This window comes from Rhinatrema bivittatum, chromosome 9 (genome assembly GCF_901001135.1).
Source record: "Rhinatrema bivittatum chromosome 9, aRhiBiv1.1, whole genome shotgun sequence".
Lineage (NCBI taxonomy): Eukaryota > Metazoa > Chordata > Amphibia > Gymnophiona > Rhinatrematidae > Rhinatrema > Rhinatrema bivittatum.
Genome location: NC_042623.1, coordinates 157,181,669 through 157,198,102, shown reverse-complemented (window position 1 = coordinate 157,198,102; position 16,434 = coordinate 157,181,669). Strand labels below are relative to the sequence as shown.

General features: G+C 44.1%; 1 protein-coding gene across 1 annotated transcript in view; it reads right to left on the bottom strand.

Moving 5' to 3' along the window:
* Positions 1 to 16,434, bottom strand: part of GPC1 (glypican 1) — a 470,368-nt gene that overhangs the window by 276,144 nt on the left and 177,790 nt on the right. Inside the window, exon 2 of the mRNA XM_029615484.1 lies at positions 3,890 to 4,048. Coding sequence (XP_029471344.1) covers positions 3,890 to 4,048 — 159 coding nt within the window. The remainder of the gene's footprint in view (positions 1 to 3,889; positions 4,049 to 16,434) is intronic.

Below are 16,434 nucleotides of genomic sequence, written 5' to 3'. Positions count from 1 at the left end.
ACATTCACCACCTTCTCCTTCCATTTTGAAATAGCATCCATCAATTTGGGGGAAAAATGGTAGAAAAATATAACATGGATTTCACTGCATTCAGACAACCCGCAGTGACTTTCCCCAAATACATCCTTTAGCAGGAGCCCTCGACTAACATCAGGTTCACAGGCAAAGGATCTAAGGCAAAGGTTACGGAACAACAATCTACCTGTAATGAAACATTTCCTCAGTGGAGACTCTCTGAGGAAGTGGAACCCCCTTTTTTTTTTTTTTTTATTTAGGACAGAGTTCAGGCCCTTGAATGGTAAAGAAAACAGAGTTTCTGTGAAGCCTTATACTGGCCACAATCAGATGAAGAGCCAGAATTGTTCTCTGAGCCTCGAGGTTAACCCGCACCAAAGTCATGGCCTCTGAACTCTCCCGCACATTTTCCTAGACATTAAAACTGCTAAGATGTGCAACCTTGGCCACGTGGAAAAGAGAAGCACCAGCTCAGACAAAGGTATGCTTTGCTGCCATTAGCTAACTCTGGGATTATTGTTGTTTAGCTAAGAGAATCCGCATTGTCATCACAATGGGGCAGATTTTCAAAGGGGTACCCCCCAAAAACCTGCCCCAAGCTCCCCCTGTCCGTGCCGAGCCTATGTTGAACGCGCGTAAGTCCCGGGGCTTTCCTGGGGGGGGGGGGGGGGGGCGCGTCGTGGCGGCGTGTCATCCGGGGGCAGGGCCGTGGGTGAGGTTCCAGCCCGGGGAAGTTTCGGGGGCATGGCCATGGCCTCCGACACTGCTCCCAGGCCGGGGAATCGCACGCCAGCCAGCTGGCCGGCATGTGCGAGTTACATCTGCCGCAGGCAGGCGTAACTTTTCTAACAAAGGTAGGGGGGGTTAGATAGGGCTGGGGGGGGGGAGGTGGATTAGGGAGGGGAAGGGAGGGGAAGGTGCGGGGGGGGGAAGGAAAGTTCCCTCCGAGGCCGCTCCGAAATTGGAGCGGCCTCGGAGGCAACGGAGGCAGGCTGCGCGGCCTCGGCGTGCGCAGGCTGCCAAGTTTGGGCAGCCTTGCATGCGCCAACCCCGGATTTGAAAGGATACGCGCAGCTACTTGTGTATCTATTAAAATCCGGCGTACTTTTGTTTGCGCCTGGTGCGCGAACAAAAGTACGTGCGGGCGTAATTTTTAAAAATCTACCCAATATTTTAATTGCCCCAGATGCTGTGATGCTATTTAGGACTTGATTTATCCAGAATATTTCACAGACACCGAATGAAATAAAAGTGCCTCCTTGATGAATCAGGCCCTTAATGTTCTTCCTCTGAATTGTGAACTTGAAGTAGAATCTCTCTCAGGGCATTGTCCTGTTAAAGGAATTTTCCAAATTAAGACAGAAATCCCAGACATACCAGAAGGGTCAGGCTTTAACATCAAGGCTGCAGGACTGCAAGTTCGGGCATCTGATGTAAGCATAGTATGTAAAAGGAACACTCATGTACTGTGCCATTGTATTTATTAATCTTTCAATAAAAAAGATTTAAAAATAAAGATGGTCTAAGGAGCTCTTCAAGAAGCCTATTTCAGACAAACTAACCATTATTGGGCCTGATTCACTGAGGCATTTCGACCATTTTGTGTCTATGGGAAAATGCCTTGATCAATTAGGCCCATTATTAAATGGCTTAAAAACCCAGAACTTCAAAAGTAACATTTTAACCCGATACAGCATGTAGGTGTATTTAGATAGCAGTAATTGCCTTACTCCTATGCCATTGGAAACAAAGTTTCTAAAATAGATTTTTTAAAATCCCATATGAAACAATACATATCCTCTGCAATTACGGTCAAAGGTCTAGCATTAAAGACAGAGAAAATGAATTGAGGGCAATACTTCCACTCCTTATGTCAATACATGACATTGTTCTGCTCTTTATGGAACATGTCAGGACAGCCCAAGCATATTTTTTACATAAATAACAAAAGTACTGTACATTAATAGAGATGGCGTCAATACATGGATTGCTGAAAATCAATACAAAATTCAGAAGAGCTAGGCATTCTAAGAGACAGGTACCAGTTTGACTTCACTGCACTTAAATGCTGTTCTTTGCACTAGAACTTTGAGTACGGATTCCACTAATAAAAGTCAAATCACAGAATAGAAAAAAGGTTTATCGTTACTAACATAATATATAAACAGAACTTCCCAGGTCTTTGGATTTCTGATCTGCCATTATCATGCCACTGAATCAGGCAAAAAGAAAAATGTAAGCGATATATATATAACTCACAAATGTCCATCCTATCTCTGTTACCTTATAGATTTAATTAACGACTGACATTTGGCACACATACTGAAGATCAATAGTCATGGCCTGAAAACTTCTACAATCTCAAAAAGTGGCATGGCCAATGTTAAATCTGCAACTGAATGACGGATGCAGAAACCTTAATGGAGATGCTTTAGAGCCAGAGGACTCAAATAGTGATGGAGATGGGTTAAGGTGCAGGGGAAGAACATATGCTGGGCATGAGTTGAACTGGGACATAGAGAGTGATGGGGACAGGTTGAGGGCTGAAGAAAAAGTGGTGGGGATAGGACTAGGAGGGAAAGAGGCTGGTGGGGTTGGACAGGAGGAAGAGTGCTAATTTGATCACAACTTTCTTTACGTCTCTGCTGGTTTATGTATATGTAAGGACTGAACCAAAAATGTGAGGATGTACACAGAGAGCAGTGAAGCAGACTTTTGGGTGTTGCTCCCCCATGTGGGAGAAGCAGGTGATGTGCTCAGAGGCTTTATGCATCCCTGCCACCATCTTTGAGTGTGGATTTTAATTGTGGATTTTCAGTTGAAAGCTTAAATTAACCTTTTAATGGGAACATATCCCATTCTGTGCCACTTTTGATTATTTTCTGGGCCAGGCCTCTGGGGTCTCTCTGCATAGAGTCTTGGGATGAGAAGGGAGATAGAGTGCTCTATTCCTATAGTTTTTGTCCATGTTTTGAGGTAACTGTTTTAGTTACCAGAGGAGGCAGTTCTTTTTCCACCCTTCCTGCCTCTTGTTGGGTTGCTTTTGTAAGATTTTTGGGGTTTTTTTTGTGTGTTACCAAGCACCCTAGGGTCCAGGGGCTCAGCTGCTGCTGGTTTGAGGAGACGTGCCTTTCCTTTCAAAAAGACTGGGAGAAGAAGAGAAGAAGAGGTGTCAGTATGGAGGAATGGACGTATCCATTCCCAAGGAGAAGAAGCTGGGGTACGGTGTAAGAATTTTCTATGGATTCAGAGATAAGCATCAGAGAAGAATGGTATGTTAAGGTGCCCATCGGGTGTCACAAAGTGGAGAGTGAAGATTACCAAGGACTATGGGAAGGGTATGAGAACTGGAACTTTGTTGTGACTACGTGAAGTAAATTGAGCTAAATTCCTTTCCCATTCCTATGGGAGGATCTGGAGAATAAAGTTCTAAAGGATGAGAAGTAAAAAGTGAAATCACTCAAGAAATCGGTTGAAGAAATTGGAGAGCTGGTTGTTGGAGAAAGTGTGGTAACAAATTGATTAAGTTTCATATGTGAAGGGTAATTGGATAGTTTCAAATCTGAGTTGATGAAAATTAGCAATCAGCTTTAACAAATTATCGGTAAAATTGAGTTGGAACCCACCCAGTCTCCAGTGTGATTATTGCTGCTGTCTATGTTGAGAGATCATCAGTGTTGTTTACAAGAAAGAGGTTTTGGAGTGGACAATGCAAAGGGCCATGACGCTGAGATTCCTCCTACTGGGGATCCTGGACTCTTGGAAAGGGCTGGTGTGGCGAGAACGGTGCAATTAAAATCTACACTTTGAGATGCGAGCCTTTGGGTACCGAAATAAGGATTTTCCACCCAGGGGTAACGCAGATATTACTCACCATCGAAGATTTTGTGCTGGGCTGTGAAAACCACCTGTACAGAGCGACTGGCTTCCTTCAGCTTACTTTCAAATTCCGCTTTGCTCTTATTGGCAAAATTCTCCTCCATCTCACTGGTGCAACAGGTGTAGCCTTGAGGACAGATTCTCAAATGTTCCCCTAAAATGAAGAAAGGAGGACAGACATCATGTGTCATTTCTTAACTACAGAGCGCACAGCAGAATCCTCATTCAGGTTTTTTCCCTCCCATGTGCTTCAAGCTCAAAATGTTTCTCAAGCTCATCAGAGATGAGCTGGATAATGAGACAGAAATGCATTCCACCAGTGAAACCGGCCAGCAACACATAATGAAAACAAACGAATAGAATTATAAAATGAGGACAGGGGCATATCAGCTGTGCACCACTCTGACCGCAGCATCAGTCACCTCGCTATCAGGTTTCTAAATGAAAACATTTAAAACCAGTTGCAAAGGAAAACCCCCTTTTCCAGCCTACCCCTATTTTCTCCTCCTCCCGCACCTCCCCAAGATGGCCACCCAAGTGACACAAAGTCATCTAGCTTGCACATGGCTGGCAGTAAATACTCTTGACACTAAACTCGCCACTGCATTTCTTTTCTTTTTTAAACCAGTAGAGATTACCCCGGCAGCGGCAACTCTGCTTCCGTACTCGGAGGGGTCCGAACCCTGCTGGCTCCAGACAGGCAACCTGAACATAGGTGTGTGCTTTGCTGCATCCGAGCCACCTCAAACAAAGACATTTGAACTATAAGGGATCAGACAGTGTGACACAAATAGAAAATAACTTGTAGTTTCTTGACATACCATCAGAGATATTCTCTCTAACTTTCAGGGTTTTTTTAGATTTAGATTGAACTATTCATGTTTCCAAAGCCAGGCTCAAAGAGAGTCACATTCAGGTACAGTAGGTTTATCCCTGCCCCAGAGGGCTTACAATGTACTGTATGAGGGTCATTTACTAAGCCACAGAAAACACATTACCGCACAGATAATGCCAGAATTTCAGTTTATTCATGTTAATCTACAACTACAAACACATGGTGCAATGAAGGTATGTCTTTAACATGGAAATGCTATGCAAATCTAATAATACAGCTTGCCTTAAAGTTCCCAAGCCGCACTATTTGATGAATGTTAATTACACCTCAAAAGGTGTAGTTAACTTTTGCCTGAGAGCATCGGGATGCTAAACAGGCACCACTGAACACAGAGCCCTAGGAGGTGCCCCAGCACTGCTGGACCAGCAGGAAGTTTAAGGAAATGGTCACAGGGAACAGAGGGGGGAAAGGAGCTCTAGGGGGATGGGGAGAACTTTTTTTTCACATGAAGGGGGCAGGGCTGTGGCTGGCAGCAACCCAGATTTCTTTTTATGTTTGTCCTTGCACCACTTCAGAGTGGAGGGGGAGGGAGCAGGATCTCACAAGAACACTGGGTTTTGAGCACTCTGGTCAGCTGGATTCATGGGTCACATGTCCCCTTTAAAAGAAAGGGATGTGGATAGATGTGGGTCTACCATTGCACTTTGCTGGGTATTTTTTTTATTTTTGCTGTGGGTAAAATACTACAGCTCAGTAAATCTCCCCTAAGTTTCTACCTGAGGTTGAAGTGGCTTGCCCGAGGTAACAAAGATCATCAGTGGCAGCAGTGGGATTTGAATCTTAGCTTCCCTGTTTCTCAGCTGCCTGTGCTAACCATTAAACTGTTCTTCCTTTTATTTCCTCTCGTCGTCTTCTTTGACTTCCTCTACACAATAAACAAATGTATCTCACTGGATTTGTGATAAGAAGGTGAACCCAAGCATGGACATTAATGTCCTTTTTCTCAGTACAGTCTCACTAATTCTGTTCTTAAAATTGCAGGGGAAATTTGAATGCATGCTTTTCTAGCAGAATAGCCAGAAAGTGCAAAATTTTCAAAAGTCAATAAAATAAATGAGCAAGAAATTGACAGAGCTGCACACCCATTTATTTATTTATTTTATTGCACCATTTATATTCTACAGCTCCTTCGCTCCTTGCAGAATACAGCTAAAACAATCATAAATTACAAATGAAAACATATATAAACATAACAAGAGCCACTGGGAAAGATGTAAAAAAACGAAAGCACCTTGTATTTATTTACATACTTCGACTAGGTCCAGCAAGCAACATTTCTCAGGCCTCAACCCCGCTACTCAAATGCCCGTAAATAGTAACATTTTTAGTAGCTGTTCAAAAACTGTCAAAGATGCCGGGGCTCATAGATTCTCAGGGAACACATTCCAAAAAGTGTCAGGCCAGCTATAGAGAAAGTTTTATCCTGAACTTCTGCCAAATGTGCCAGTCTGACTGAGGGAACATCCAGAGGAACGCACAGCATGTATGGCTCTGTAAATTTTTTATGAAATGCAGACAAATTCCGGAGTGCGGCTGCTCAGTGGTTTGTGAATTCAAGTGAAAATCTGGAACTTGATACATGCCTGAATAGGCAACCAATGTCAAGGAAGCAAGAGTAGGAGAAATAGGATCTCTGAAATTATCTCCAATCAGAATCCTGGTTGCGGCATTTGGGACAGTTTGCTTTGATAGTTGTAGCTGGAAAACCAAGATATACAGAGTTACTGTAGGCAACATAAGAAATCACTAGTGCTTGCAGGACTGACTTGACTAATGCAGCGTACCGTGCCTCGAGCACTTGCCTGATAAGGGGCATTATAAATAAAAATGCTATGCTATGCCATGCTACTTGCACACTTATTATTTGCTCAAAGCACAACTGCATTAACGGGTTACAGCAAGAAAATCCCATAGGTACCTTTCTAGCCATCCAATTTCTTTGCTTCCTCAGTCCTTATCACCTTGCAAGGACCTCACACACATCCTGATCCATCTTCCATTCCCGCCATCTATTTTCTTCCCCTCCATTTTCCCTCCTCTTCCTCTCTTCTCTTTCCTTTTCCCTCCCCACCAAGTCTCTTCTCTTTTCTCACTATATATCTGCCAGTTCAGGTTTTTTTCTCTTCCCTCTTCCTACTATTAGGTTCATCTCCTCTCCCTTCCCTTTATTCAGGTTCCTACAGCATCTATCCTCCTCCTCTTCACTCCACAGATTCATCTTGCTTCCCTCCTGCCCCTGTCATCTTTCCTTTCTTTATATTAGCTTCTCCTCCCCCTTTCCCATGTGCTTCTCATCCCCAGTCACAAGGAGATCGGGCAGAGACACGGAGCATGCGCTGCTCCTTTCTCTCCAGGTATACAGAGGTAGGAGAGGATCTGCCTCAGTGATTGCAAACCCTATGCCCTCAAGACCCATCTTATCCCATCCATGGGGGTCTAAATGTCCAAATGGGGTAGGAACAATTCCCAGTCATTCCTAACTCATTGGGTCGGTATTTAAAAATGGTGCCAGTGCGTTCTGAGTCTCAGGTTCCACTGGTGCCATTTTGAAATACTGACCCGATGGGGGCAGGAGGGTCTGGAGATCCCTCTTTCCCTGCTTGGAAATCTAGCCCCACAGAAGGGAAGGAGATGGGTCAGAAGGATTTTTAAATTCTGATGGTGCCACTACTGGTGTTTTTCAGCAGGGGGGAGATAAGGACCTACTTTCTTACCATGGCCGACGATTAAAATATTAAATCAGGCATCCAGAAGAGGTGGCTTGGCATGCGTTAAGAAAGCGGGCACTCAATCATGAGCGCCTGTTTAACGCACGCCGCTATTGCATTGGCCTGTTAGAGCAGAGCCATAGACGAGAATGAGAAAAAGATTTTCATTTGTGGTACCTCTCCATTCATTTTGGAAGGCCATAGATATAATGAATATGGCCTTATTTGTTATGTTTTACCAATTCATTTCAAATGAATGCATATCCCTAAAAAGTACTGCTACACTCATATTACATATGTAGACTAATTATGTATTTAAAAAGCCCCATGGAGCTGTGTATTTCAGATCATGAGCTTCTGGAGAATTTCTCAGACTGGATCAGAGGCAGAGGAGGCAGGATAGGAAGTGTTATGATGTGACTTCTGGTCTGAAGCTACTAATCTAAGTTACATTCTTCAAGAAGTAGGGCACACTGTGAGGAGTACTAAAACAGGAATTCCTTAAAGGAGGATTCTGCTGTGTAATATTCAATTCCGTATCTACCTGTACTAACTGTTGTATACAAGCAAACGTTAAATTGTTCTCAGTGCAGCAGTCTTGCCTCTCGAAGACAGCTCCTTTTTTTTTTTTTTTTTTTTTTTGTTCAACTCCTCATTTGATGATTCCAAACTTAACAAAATAAGTACTGCCCTCCTAAGCCCCTTCCAGAAAGGAAAGAGAAGACTTAATTCAGATGTTTTTGTTCTGTGAGTCTGGTGACCGGGCTTTTTAAAGTAAGAGATTAGGGGACCTTGTTTAAATGATAATGTATGCAAAAGAAAGAAATGGTGAGAGCTCAAAGCACAGAGAAACTGCCCCCATCAATACCCTCAGGCCCTGCCTGGCAACAATTTCAACTCCACAGATCCCCCCCCCCCCCCTTTTTCCAAACTCCAAAAAAAAAAAGGCTTCAGGCAACAAAGTAAGCAGCAAATAATAGCTCCATTCACACTGGGGCTGCCAAGTTGCAGGCATCAAAACTGAACATTCATTAGAGCTCAGGGTCAGGCAGGTTCCCTAGAAATGCAGTTGTAGGCAGCAAAGGAAGGGGGGAAGAAAAACCGTGTAACCCTGTTGGTAGATGGTTTCAATTCCCTGCCCGCATGACTGGGTTATTTAGTGGTCTCAGCGGCAAAGACAGTGTGAATCACTTACTGTCGATGGTTGTCTCTACCACTCTGGAGGATGGCAAGGCTCCACTTCACAGTAACAGACACAGGAGCTCACCATGATGGCTGTGTCTAATAGTCCTGCCTCTGTTGGGTAAAGCTGCTCTTAACCAAACAGGTAAGTCTTCAGTTTTAATGGTGGCTCCACAAGGCTGAGTATTTGCAGAAGCAAAGATAATGACAGAGTCCAATGCACAGGCAGTTCATAATGAATGAATATTACGTAACTTATCTGAGACAATAAAGGCCTAATGATACACCCAGGTCTCGGGGATGGCCCTCAGGTGACTGCCTACGATGCAGAGGTTTTTGAGGGCATCGCCAGGGCCTTCTGCGCGTGAGCACACAGTGATCTGCCCATGGTGGCCCCACATCTCAAGCAGAGGAGAACAGCCCTCTCCTTGCTGCTCCGGCTCCTTCTGTCCCAGGCTGTATGCAGGGAACAGGAAGAGAGGGGTGAGCTTAGAGCATACAAACCACAGAGCACAGAAAAAGAAAAAAGCCACTCTGCTGCCTAATGCAGCCACTCCACTCCTATCATGTGGGGACTAGGAGGGGAGGCGAGTGAGGCTGGATTGGACAAGAGCTACATTTCTGTCTGAATATTTCTATTTATAATTTGTGGTCATTTATTCTCCATTTGGCAAGGGCTTTCGTGTGTTCTGAGTGAATGACCAACAAGGGCATACTAGATAGGTTGTTTGATCTTCTACGCTTACATGAGATACTCTACTAATGTGTAGTTCAGTGCACCCTGGCTTATATTTTTCCAACAGGAATATAGCTGGAGTTTTAGCCCACCTTTTCAAAGAATGCTTGAGGCGGTTTACAGTACTTTTAGAATTCATGTACAATAAGTCCCTATCCAAAAAAAAACTTACAATCTAACAGGCCGATACAGTACAGTGCACTCCGTTGGAGTGCACTGTTAACCTGCCATTGGACACGCGTTTTCCCTTACCCCTTATTCAGTAAGGGGCGGAAAACGCGCGTCCAAACCCCCCCCCCCCCCCCGAACCTAATAGCGCCTGCAATATGCAAATGCATGTTGATGGCCCTATTAGGTAGTCGCGCACGATTCAGAAAGTAAAATGTGCAGCCAAGCCGCACATTTTACTTTCAGAAACTAACACCTACCCAAAGGTAGGCGCTAATTTCTTCCGGCACCGGGAAAGTGCACAGAAAAGCATTCGCCTGCTCTCCCGCGGACTTTACTGAATAGGCCTGTAAGTGGGTACCTGAAGCAACAGAAGATTCAGTGATTTGCTCAAGGTCACAAGATGTGTCAGCGGGGGGATATGATTTCCCTGGTTTTTAGCTATTAGACCACTTCTTTTCTCAGCTGGGAAGCACAGTAATGCTGATCTAAGGCCTGGTAAAATATTTGCATTACAGCTGTCTCACAGGTACGATTGTTGCTATTGAGTTCTGATGGTGCTGTTTTGGTATGGCAAGTCTGCTGTATAGCAGGGGTGGTGAATGCCAGCCAAACAAACCTGCTTTTTAGAATATTCATAATGAATATGTATGAAATAGATCTGCATTTACATCCCCCTTTACAAGAAAATCTATCTCCTGCAAATTCATTGTGGCTTTTGATGACTGGAATTAGCCACCCCAGCTATATAGGTTCTGAATGCCTTTGTTGCAGGGTTTTGTGTTATGTCATGTGTCTGGTAATGGAGGAAGTTTGTGTCACTGTTACTGAGGTGACAAAAGAATATGACATTTTTTTGTCCGGTGAGTAGCAAGAGGAAACATCCTAGTTCAGCCCAGCCCCCCATTTGAGACTACCTTCAGCCTATTTATTTACTGATACTTGATATCCGGCAATTCCCTTGCACTTTAAAGTGGGTTTCAAAGTGGTGTGAATTTCTTTCAGTTTAGAGATTTAGAGGAAGCCCGGCGAATGCCAAAATCAGGAGATGTGCGCGCATATCGGACATGTGAGGGTCTTCCCGATTTTAACAGCCGCCAACATGCCATGTGCATCTCCCACTTTGCGACGATCTTCCTTGGAATGAAAACGGGGCGTGGTGTTGGAGGGGGTAGGGGCACTGAGCTGGGCGTGCAGGTACCTATGCTCCTGGGTGCATATCCAGGCCCAGGTCCTCATAAGTTTTCTTCTGCTACAGAGGAGGTGTAAGTTTAAAAAAAAAATAATAATACAGATATCCCTCAGGGGTTTAAGGGGGTCTGGGGTAACTGGAGAGAGTGAAAGCTAGGGGAGTTTGGAAGATCTAGCTCTAGACTGGATGAACTGGTGGACAAACTGGTGAAACTGGTCATGGCATGGACATGTGCCTGTTATAAACATCCCCCCACTTGTGTGGCTCATACCCGGATGTGCGCGCCCAGTTGCAAAACTTAGTCGCCCACATATGCGCGCCTAGGCTATTTTATAAATTAGCTGTTTCCCTGGGTGCACCCCTTTGAAAGTTACCATCTTTATATACATATATCTTGATTTTTTTTCATTCTACCCCCAAAACTCACACGTGACTTGTTCATCAGACACTGTGACCTGATTTCTGAAACATATTCATACAAAACACAGTTTGACATTTAAAAGGTGGCAATTTTTAAAACTCCAAGGGGAGACCGGCGTAAAGGGCACACACATTTAGATAAACAACAACAGAGTGATGTGAAGCAATTAATTGTACCGGACAACAACACTTTAGAGAACCATAAGTTTTTTATTCTGTTTGTGCACAAAACAGTTGTGCACAAGAGTTCAATCGCAGAGTTCAATCTCAGAGTGAAATATTGATTGGAAATACCCCAATCAATCAATCAGTCAATCAATATTTCACTCTGAGATTGAACTGTGATTGAACTCTTGTGCACAACTGTTTTGTGCACAAACAGAATAAAAAACTTATGGTTCTCTAAAGTGTTGTAGTCCGGTACAATTAATTGCTGCACATCACTCTGTTGTAATTTTCAAAACTCTACATTTTGCTGCAAAGTCCATGGGAACTTTTACCCACAGGTTTTGTATCAATTTTGAAAGGGAAAATACGTGCGTACTTTTAGGTACTTTTCAAAAAGGTCTTTTCCTGGGGAAATCGATATTTACTCCCATAAATGATCTTTGAAAATTTTCCTCACTATGTCCAACTGTGTGTTTTTACAGGATTATTCTGGGATGAGTGGCGGTAAAGTCATTATTGTTCAGTTTATTTATCACAGCGTAGCTCTTACAGTTCTCGAAGTAAGCAAACAGAATTTGTTCTCAAGCCCAGATATTATATCATCTGGGTTTTGCTGCACTGTCCCCAGGTGTCCCCAAATTGTAGCCCATGGAGCAGGTTTCTCCAGCTCCCCCAGAGCTGGTCAATGGAGCAAGATTATTTTTTTTGACAAGCAATGGTGAAGGCGGGAAGGCTCGTGGGGTTCCCAAACCCCACGAGCCAAAGAACAAGATGCACTAAATTGGGGAGGGAGTGAAAGCGAGGGGAAGGAAGGGAAAAAAGTGTGGGGGGGTGAAAGAAGGGAGTAGGAGGGGAGAAAAAGAGGATGGAAGTAAACAGAAGGGGAGGGGTGGAGTTGAAAGCAGACAGAGTATGGGGTGGAAGTGAGAGAGGTGGGGAGAAGAATTAGAAAGGAGAGGAAAGCAGAGAGGCAGCAAGAGTGTACAGAAGGTGTGAGAGTGGGAGATATTGCACCACACATACAAACAGCCCATGCCATCAGGGGGCAGATGAAGGCAAAGGCAGGGGAGGCAGGGGCAGGTTGTCCGGGTGGTGATACAGGGTGGCCCAACTTCTGAAAAATCTAGAAATATTATTACCGGCATTCTATTTGCCACATCCCTGGGAACCCTGAGTCCTGCCTCCCACTTCCTCAGCAGGTCACATAAGTGAAAGGGCCCGATATGGTCACCGACCCCTTTCACACACACACACAACACCCAGCAGCAAGCTCTGAGCGAGACCTCTTACCCCGTACACAGCCCCAGCTCTCTCAGAGATTTGGAATGTCCTATGTGGCCTTCAATTCAAAGATCTGAGGACCTTGCCCAGTCCAGAAGCAAAGCGAAAAGTTGAATTCCTCCATGGAATCTGAGAGCTCACCCAGTAGGGTGTTCTTTTCGGCTTCCTCTTCAGACTCCCACAGTAAAATAACAATAATAAAAAAAAAAAAATCCTACAGATTTCTAGAGCGTTTGCGCAAAACATATTTGGGGAAAGGGCTTAAAGGAATACAGTATATACCCATTATCAGGCAGGGTGCAAAATATATAGGAGCACTGGCTCACTCTGTGCCATGGGGCTAGAAAGGCATATTACATTCCAAAACCATTGAAGGAGAGTTTTATAGAAGAACCGGCCCAGAAAACATAAAATTCCAAACAGGACCAGAGCAGAATAATTTTATCTTTTCTTTGCTGATTTTCTATCCAATGCCTTGTAGTTGAATGGCATTACTTGAAGGTGTTTTCTGTAATTTGATAGACCACCCAGTCCTTTCCATGGGATTAACTGGAAGTTTTGCATAATGCCTGTGCTCTGAACCTAAAGATGTCCTACATTATGTTGTCAGCAATGAAGCTGAAAACCTTTATCTCCTTCACTGATGCTACACAGTGTCGCTTCCCTTACTTATTCCACCTTTCTTATGTCTACATTTCCCGCTCAGAGCTGACGACAGCATACATTTCCCAATTTTCTAGCTTTGGGAAGACTGACAGGTCTAATAAGACATACAAGTCTATTCTCTTATTTTGTACTTGGTTGTTCGCTAAGTTACATAAGTTTGGTCTGCAAATCCCCTTGAAAGAATTGTGTGTCAGTCTGGGTAGCGTAGTAAAGGCTGGAGAAAAAAAAGTTTTCCTGCTGTTAATGGCATGCGAGTTTATAAAAAGAAACATTCAATTTGGATTCTAACAAACTGTATGCTTTTATTGTAACCATTTGACCCTGTTTTATAGCTCACCCTTCTCATTCCTTTCTTTCCTAAAACCAGCCTATGCTAGTTGTCCTGCTTTTTCTGAGCCATGAAAATATATAATGCTTTCCTGATTTTGAAAATATTGACTTATCGTTCTATGAAACAGCTCTAATAACCAATTTCTGGTATGATATTGGAATTAAAGGAAGACCAAAGGCCTTCATGACTGAAGCCATGGTGGACCACATATAACAGAAAAAGATTGAAACAGAAGGTCAGCTCTAGCCCCCATCAATTTGCAAACATGCAAGAAAACAAGCTCTGCTAGGCTGCAGTCTAGCTTAACAACCACATTAGCTTGAGATTTACAAGTTCGGATCTCAGCATGTTTGATTTGGCCTTTCATGCTTCCAAGTTAGATAACGACAAAACCAACAGAACCAGGAAATATTAATGGTGTGTTCTATCTCTAAACATTCTTAGCTATATAAGCATATTACCAAGTATATAGGGGTAGATTTTAAAAAGGAGCATGCGGGCGTACATGTGCACGCGCTACCCAGCGCGCACACATGTAAGCCTGATTTTATAATATGCACGCGCAGGCTCTCACATGTTATAAAATCCGGGGTCGACGCGCAGGCAAGGGTGCACAATTGTGCACCTTGTGCGCGCCGAGCCTGCCCCGAGCCGCGCTGCCTTCCCCTGTTCTCTCTGAAATCAGAGCGGCCTCAGAGGGAACTTTCCTACCCCTCCACCCCACCCCACCTTCCCTTCCCTTCCCCTACCTCCCCCGTCCTTTCCCCCCTCCTTTGATGACTTCTTTTTTTTTGTTTTAAAACTTACTTCAGCACCTGGGGCTGAAGTAAGTTGCGCACGCCGGCCAACTGCTTGGCGCGCGATCCTGGCCCAGCGGCCGTGCAGAGGCCTCTGGCCATGCCCCCGCCCTGCCCCTTTTGTAAAGCCCCGGGACTTACACGCGTCCTAGGGCTATAGGCCCGGCGCGCGTAGCCTTTTGAAAATCCGGCCCATAATGTGTACAAAGAAGGTCAATACTTCAGTCGGTATATGCTAAATAGCTGGGGATGATTGTATCCCCAGAGGTACCTGAAAGCTTGTCAAGTGGTGCACAACCAGGCCACTACCACCCAAGACAGGGGATCTCAAACTGCGGAAAACAATTCCCATTCCTACATAGGGATGGTAAATTTCAAACCTGCACATGAGCATACATCTGCACGAGAGTAATGAGCCGTACTCAGGGATACAGCCATTTTATAACATACACGCCCATATGCACACACGATATAAAATAGTCTGGATGCATGCACGTGTGCCAAATTTTAAGCAGTTGTGTGCATGTGCAGGCAAATCCCACTTCTACCACATAAGTCGGAGAATTTTAAAAGTGGCGCGTACTTATACCATTGCCAGTTAAACCAGTTCATCTCCAGTTTGTCCAGGTCCTCCAAATCCCCCTAGTTTAATAGCCTTCACTCCCCCCAGTTAGCCCCAACCCTTAAAACCCCGCAGATCTGCCTAGTTAACTTCACTTTCTTCATAGCAGAAGTAAATGTACACGGCAGAGGGTCTGGGCATATGCCCAGGCAGGTATTTATGTGCACAACTCTGGTTCACACCCCGAAATGCCCATGCCCTGCCCAGACCACACCCAGCTCTGTTTGGAAAACTTTGGCGATGTGCATGTTGCAGGAGAAACGCGTCTATCCAGGAGGCTTTTAAAATCTGCTTAACGAGCGTGAGCCTGACTTATTCACGCAATCACACATCCCCTAATTAATGCTTTAAAAATTCACCTTAAAGTGTTAACCTTAAATGAAGGATCCTGGATTTACAGTCAGCTGCCATGTTCTGACCTCAAGAAGTAAGATGGAGATGCCACACAGGAGAGAAGATTCCAAAACCTACATCATTAGCACAAGACGAGCAGGAGAGGCAGCCGGCTACAGAACTAAAGAAATGCAATCATGGCGTAAGAGGATCCTGAGGAATGATAGGTTTGCATGGGCAGCTTTTGAGATCTATGTTATCTGGCTAACTTTAGAACAGATCAGCGGTATGACCAGAGTTAGCAGGAACACCCCCGGCTTATCCGGCTAAATTCTACCTGAATAAGTAGCTGAAAATACTGTTTTGCCATTTAAACGTGTCACTTAAGTTATTTGTCCAAATTAATTTTGAATATGGACTTTGTGATTTCTCTGACCAATGAAGAAAAGTTTTTGAAATCTAATTTTTGCAAGAAAGCTTATTAGTTTGTCAGAACAAATCCAGGCTTTTCACTTTTCACCAAAAGGACACATTTATGTCTTTGAGTTCAAGTAAACGTATACCATTTCCTGCTGACAATTACAAATTTCTGACTGCATTCAGCTGTTCACAAAACATAATATTAAAAGAAGGTAGCATACATTTATCTCAGCAACCAAAATTGTTCCATCCATGATTAAACAGATAAAACCTAGTAAATACAACTTCCAGTACTCGGTGACTAAAGGAGTCCTTAGATTCTCTGCTGTTCATGAGTGCTTTTATTCACCTCCCATCCAATACGCATGTCACATTTCTACATAGCTGGCAATAAATGATAACAGATAAAGAGAATATCTTAGACAAATCGTTGTTTTGAGTGAGTAATGCTGATTATGTTGCGTTGAGGTGGACCCTTGGGCCGAGGTGGGGTTGACGCAACCTGTAGGTGAGAACCTACGGGTCCCCATCATCAGCAGGTTGAAGGTAGAGGCCGCTGGAGTTTCACCTAAACCAACCCTCATTCCCCATGGGTTGAGTCTTTGTTGCCAGGGCCGGCAG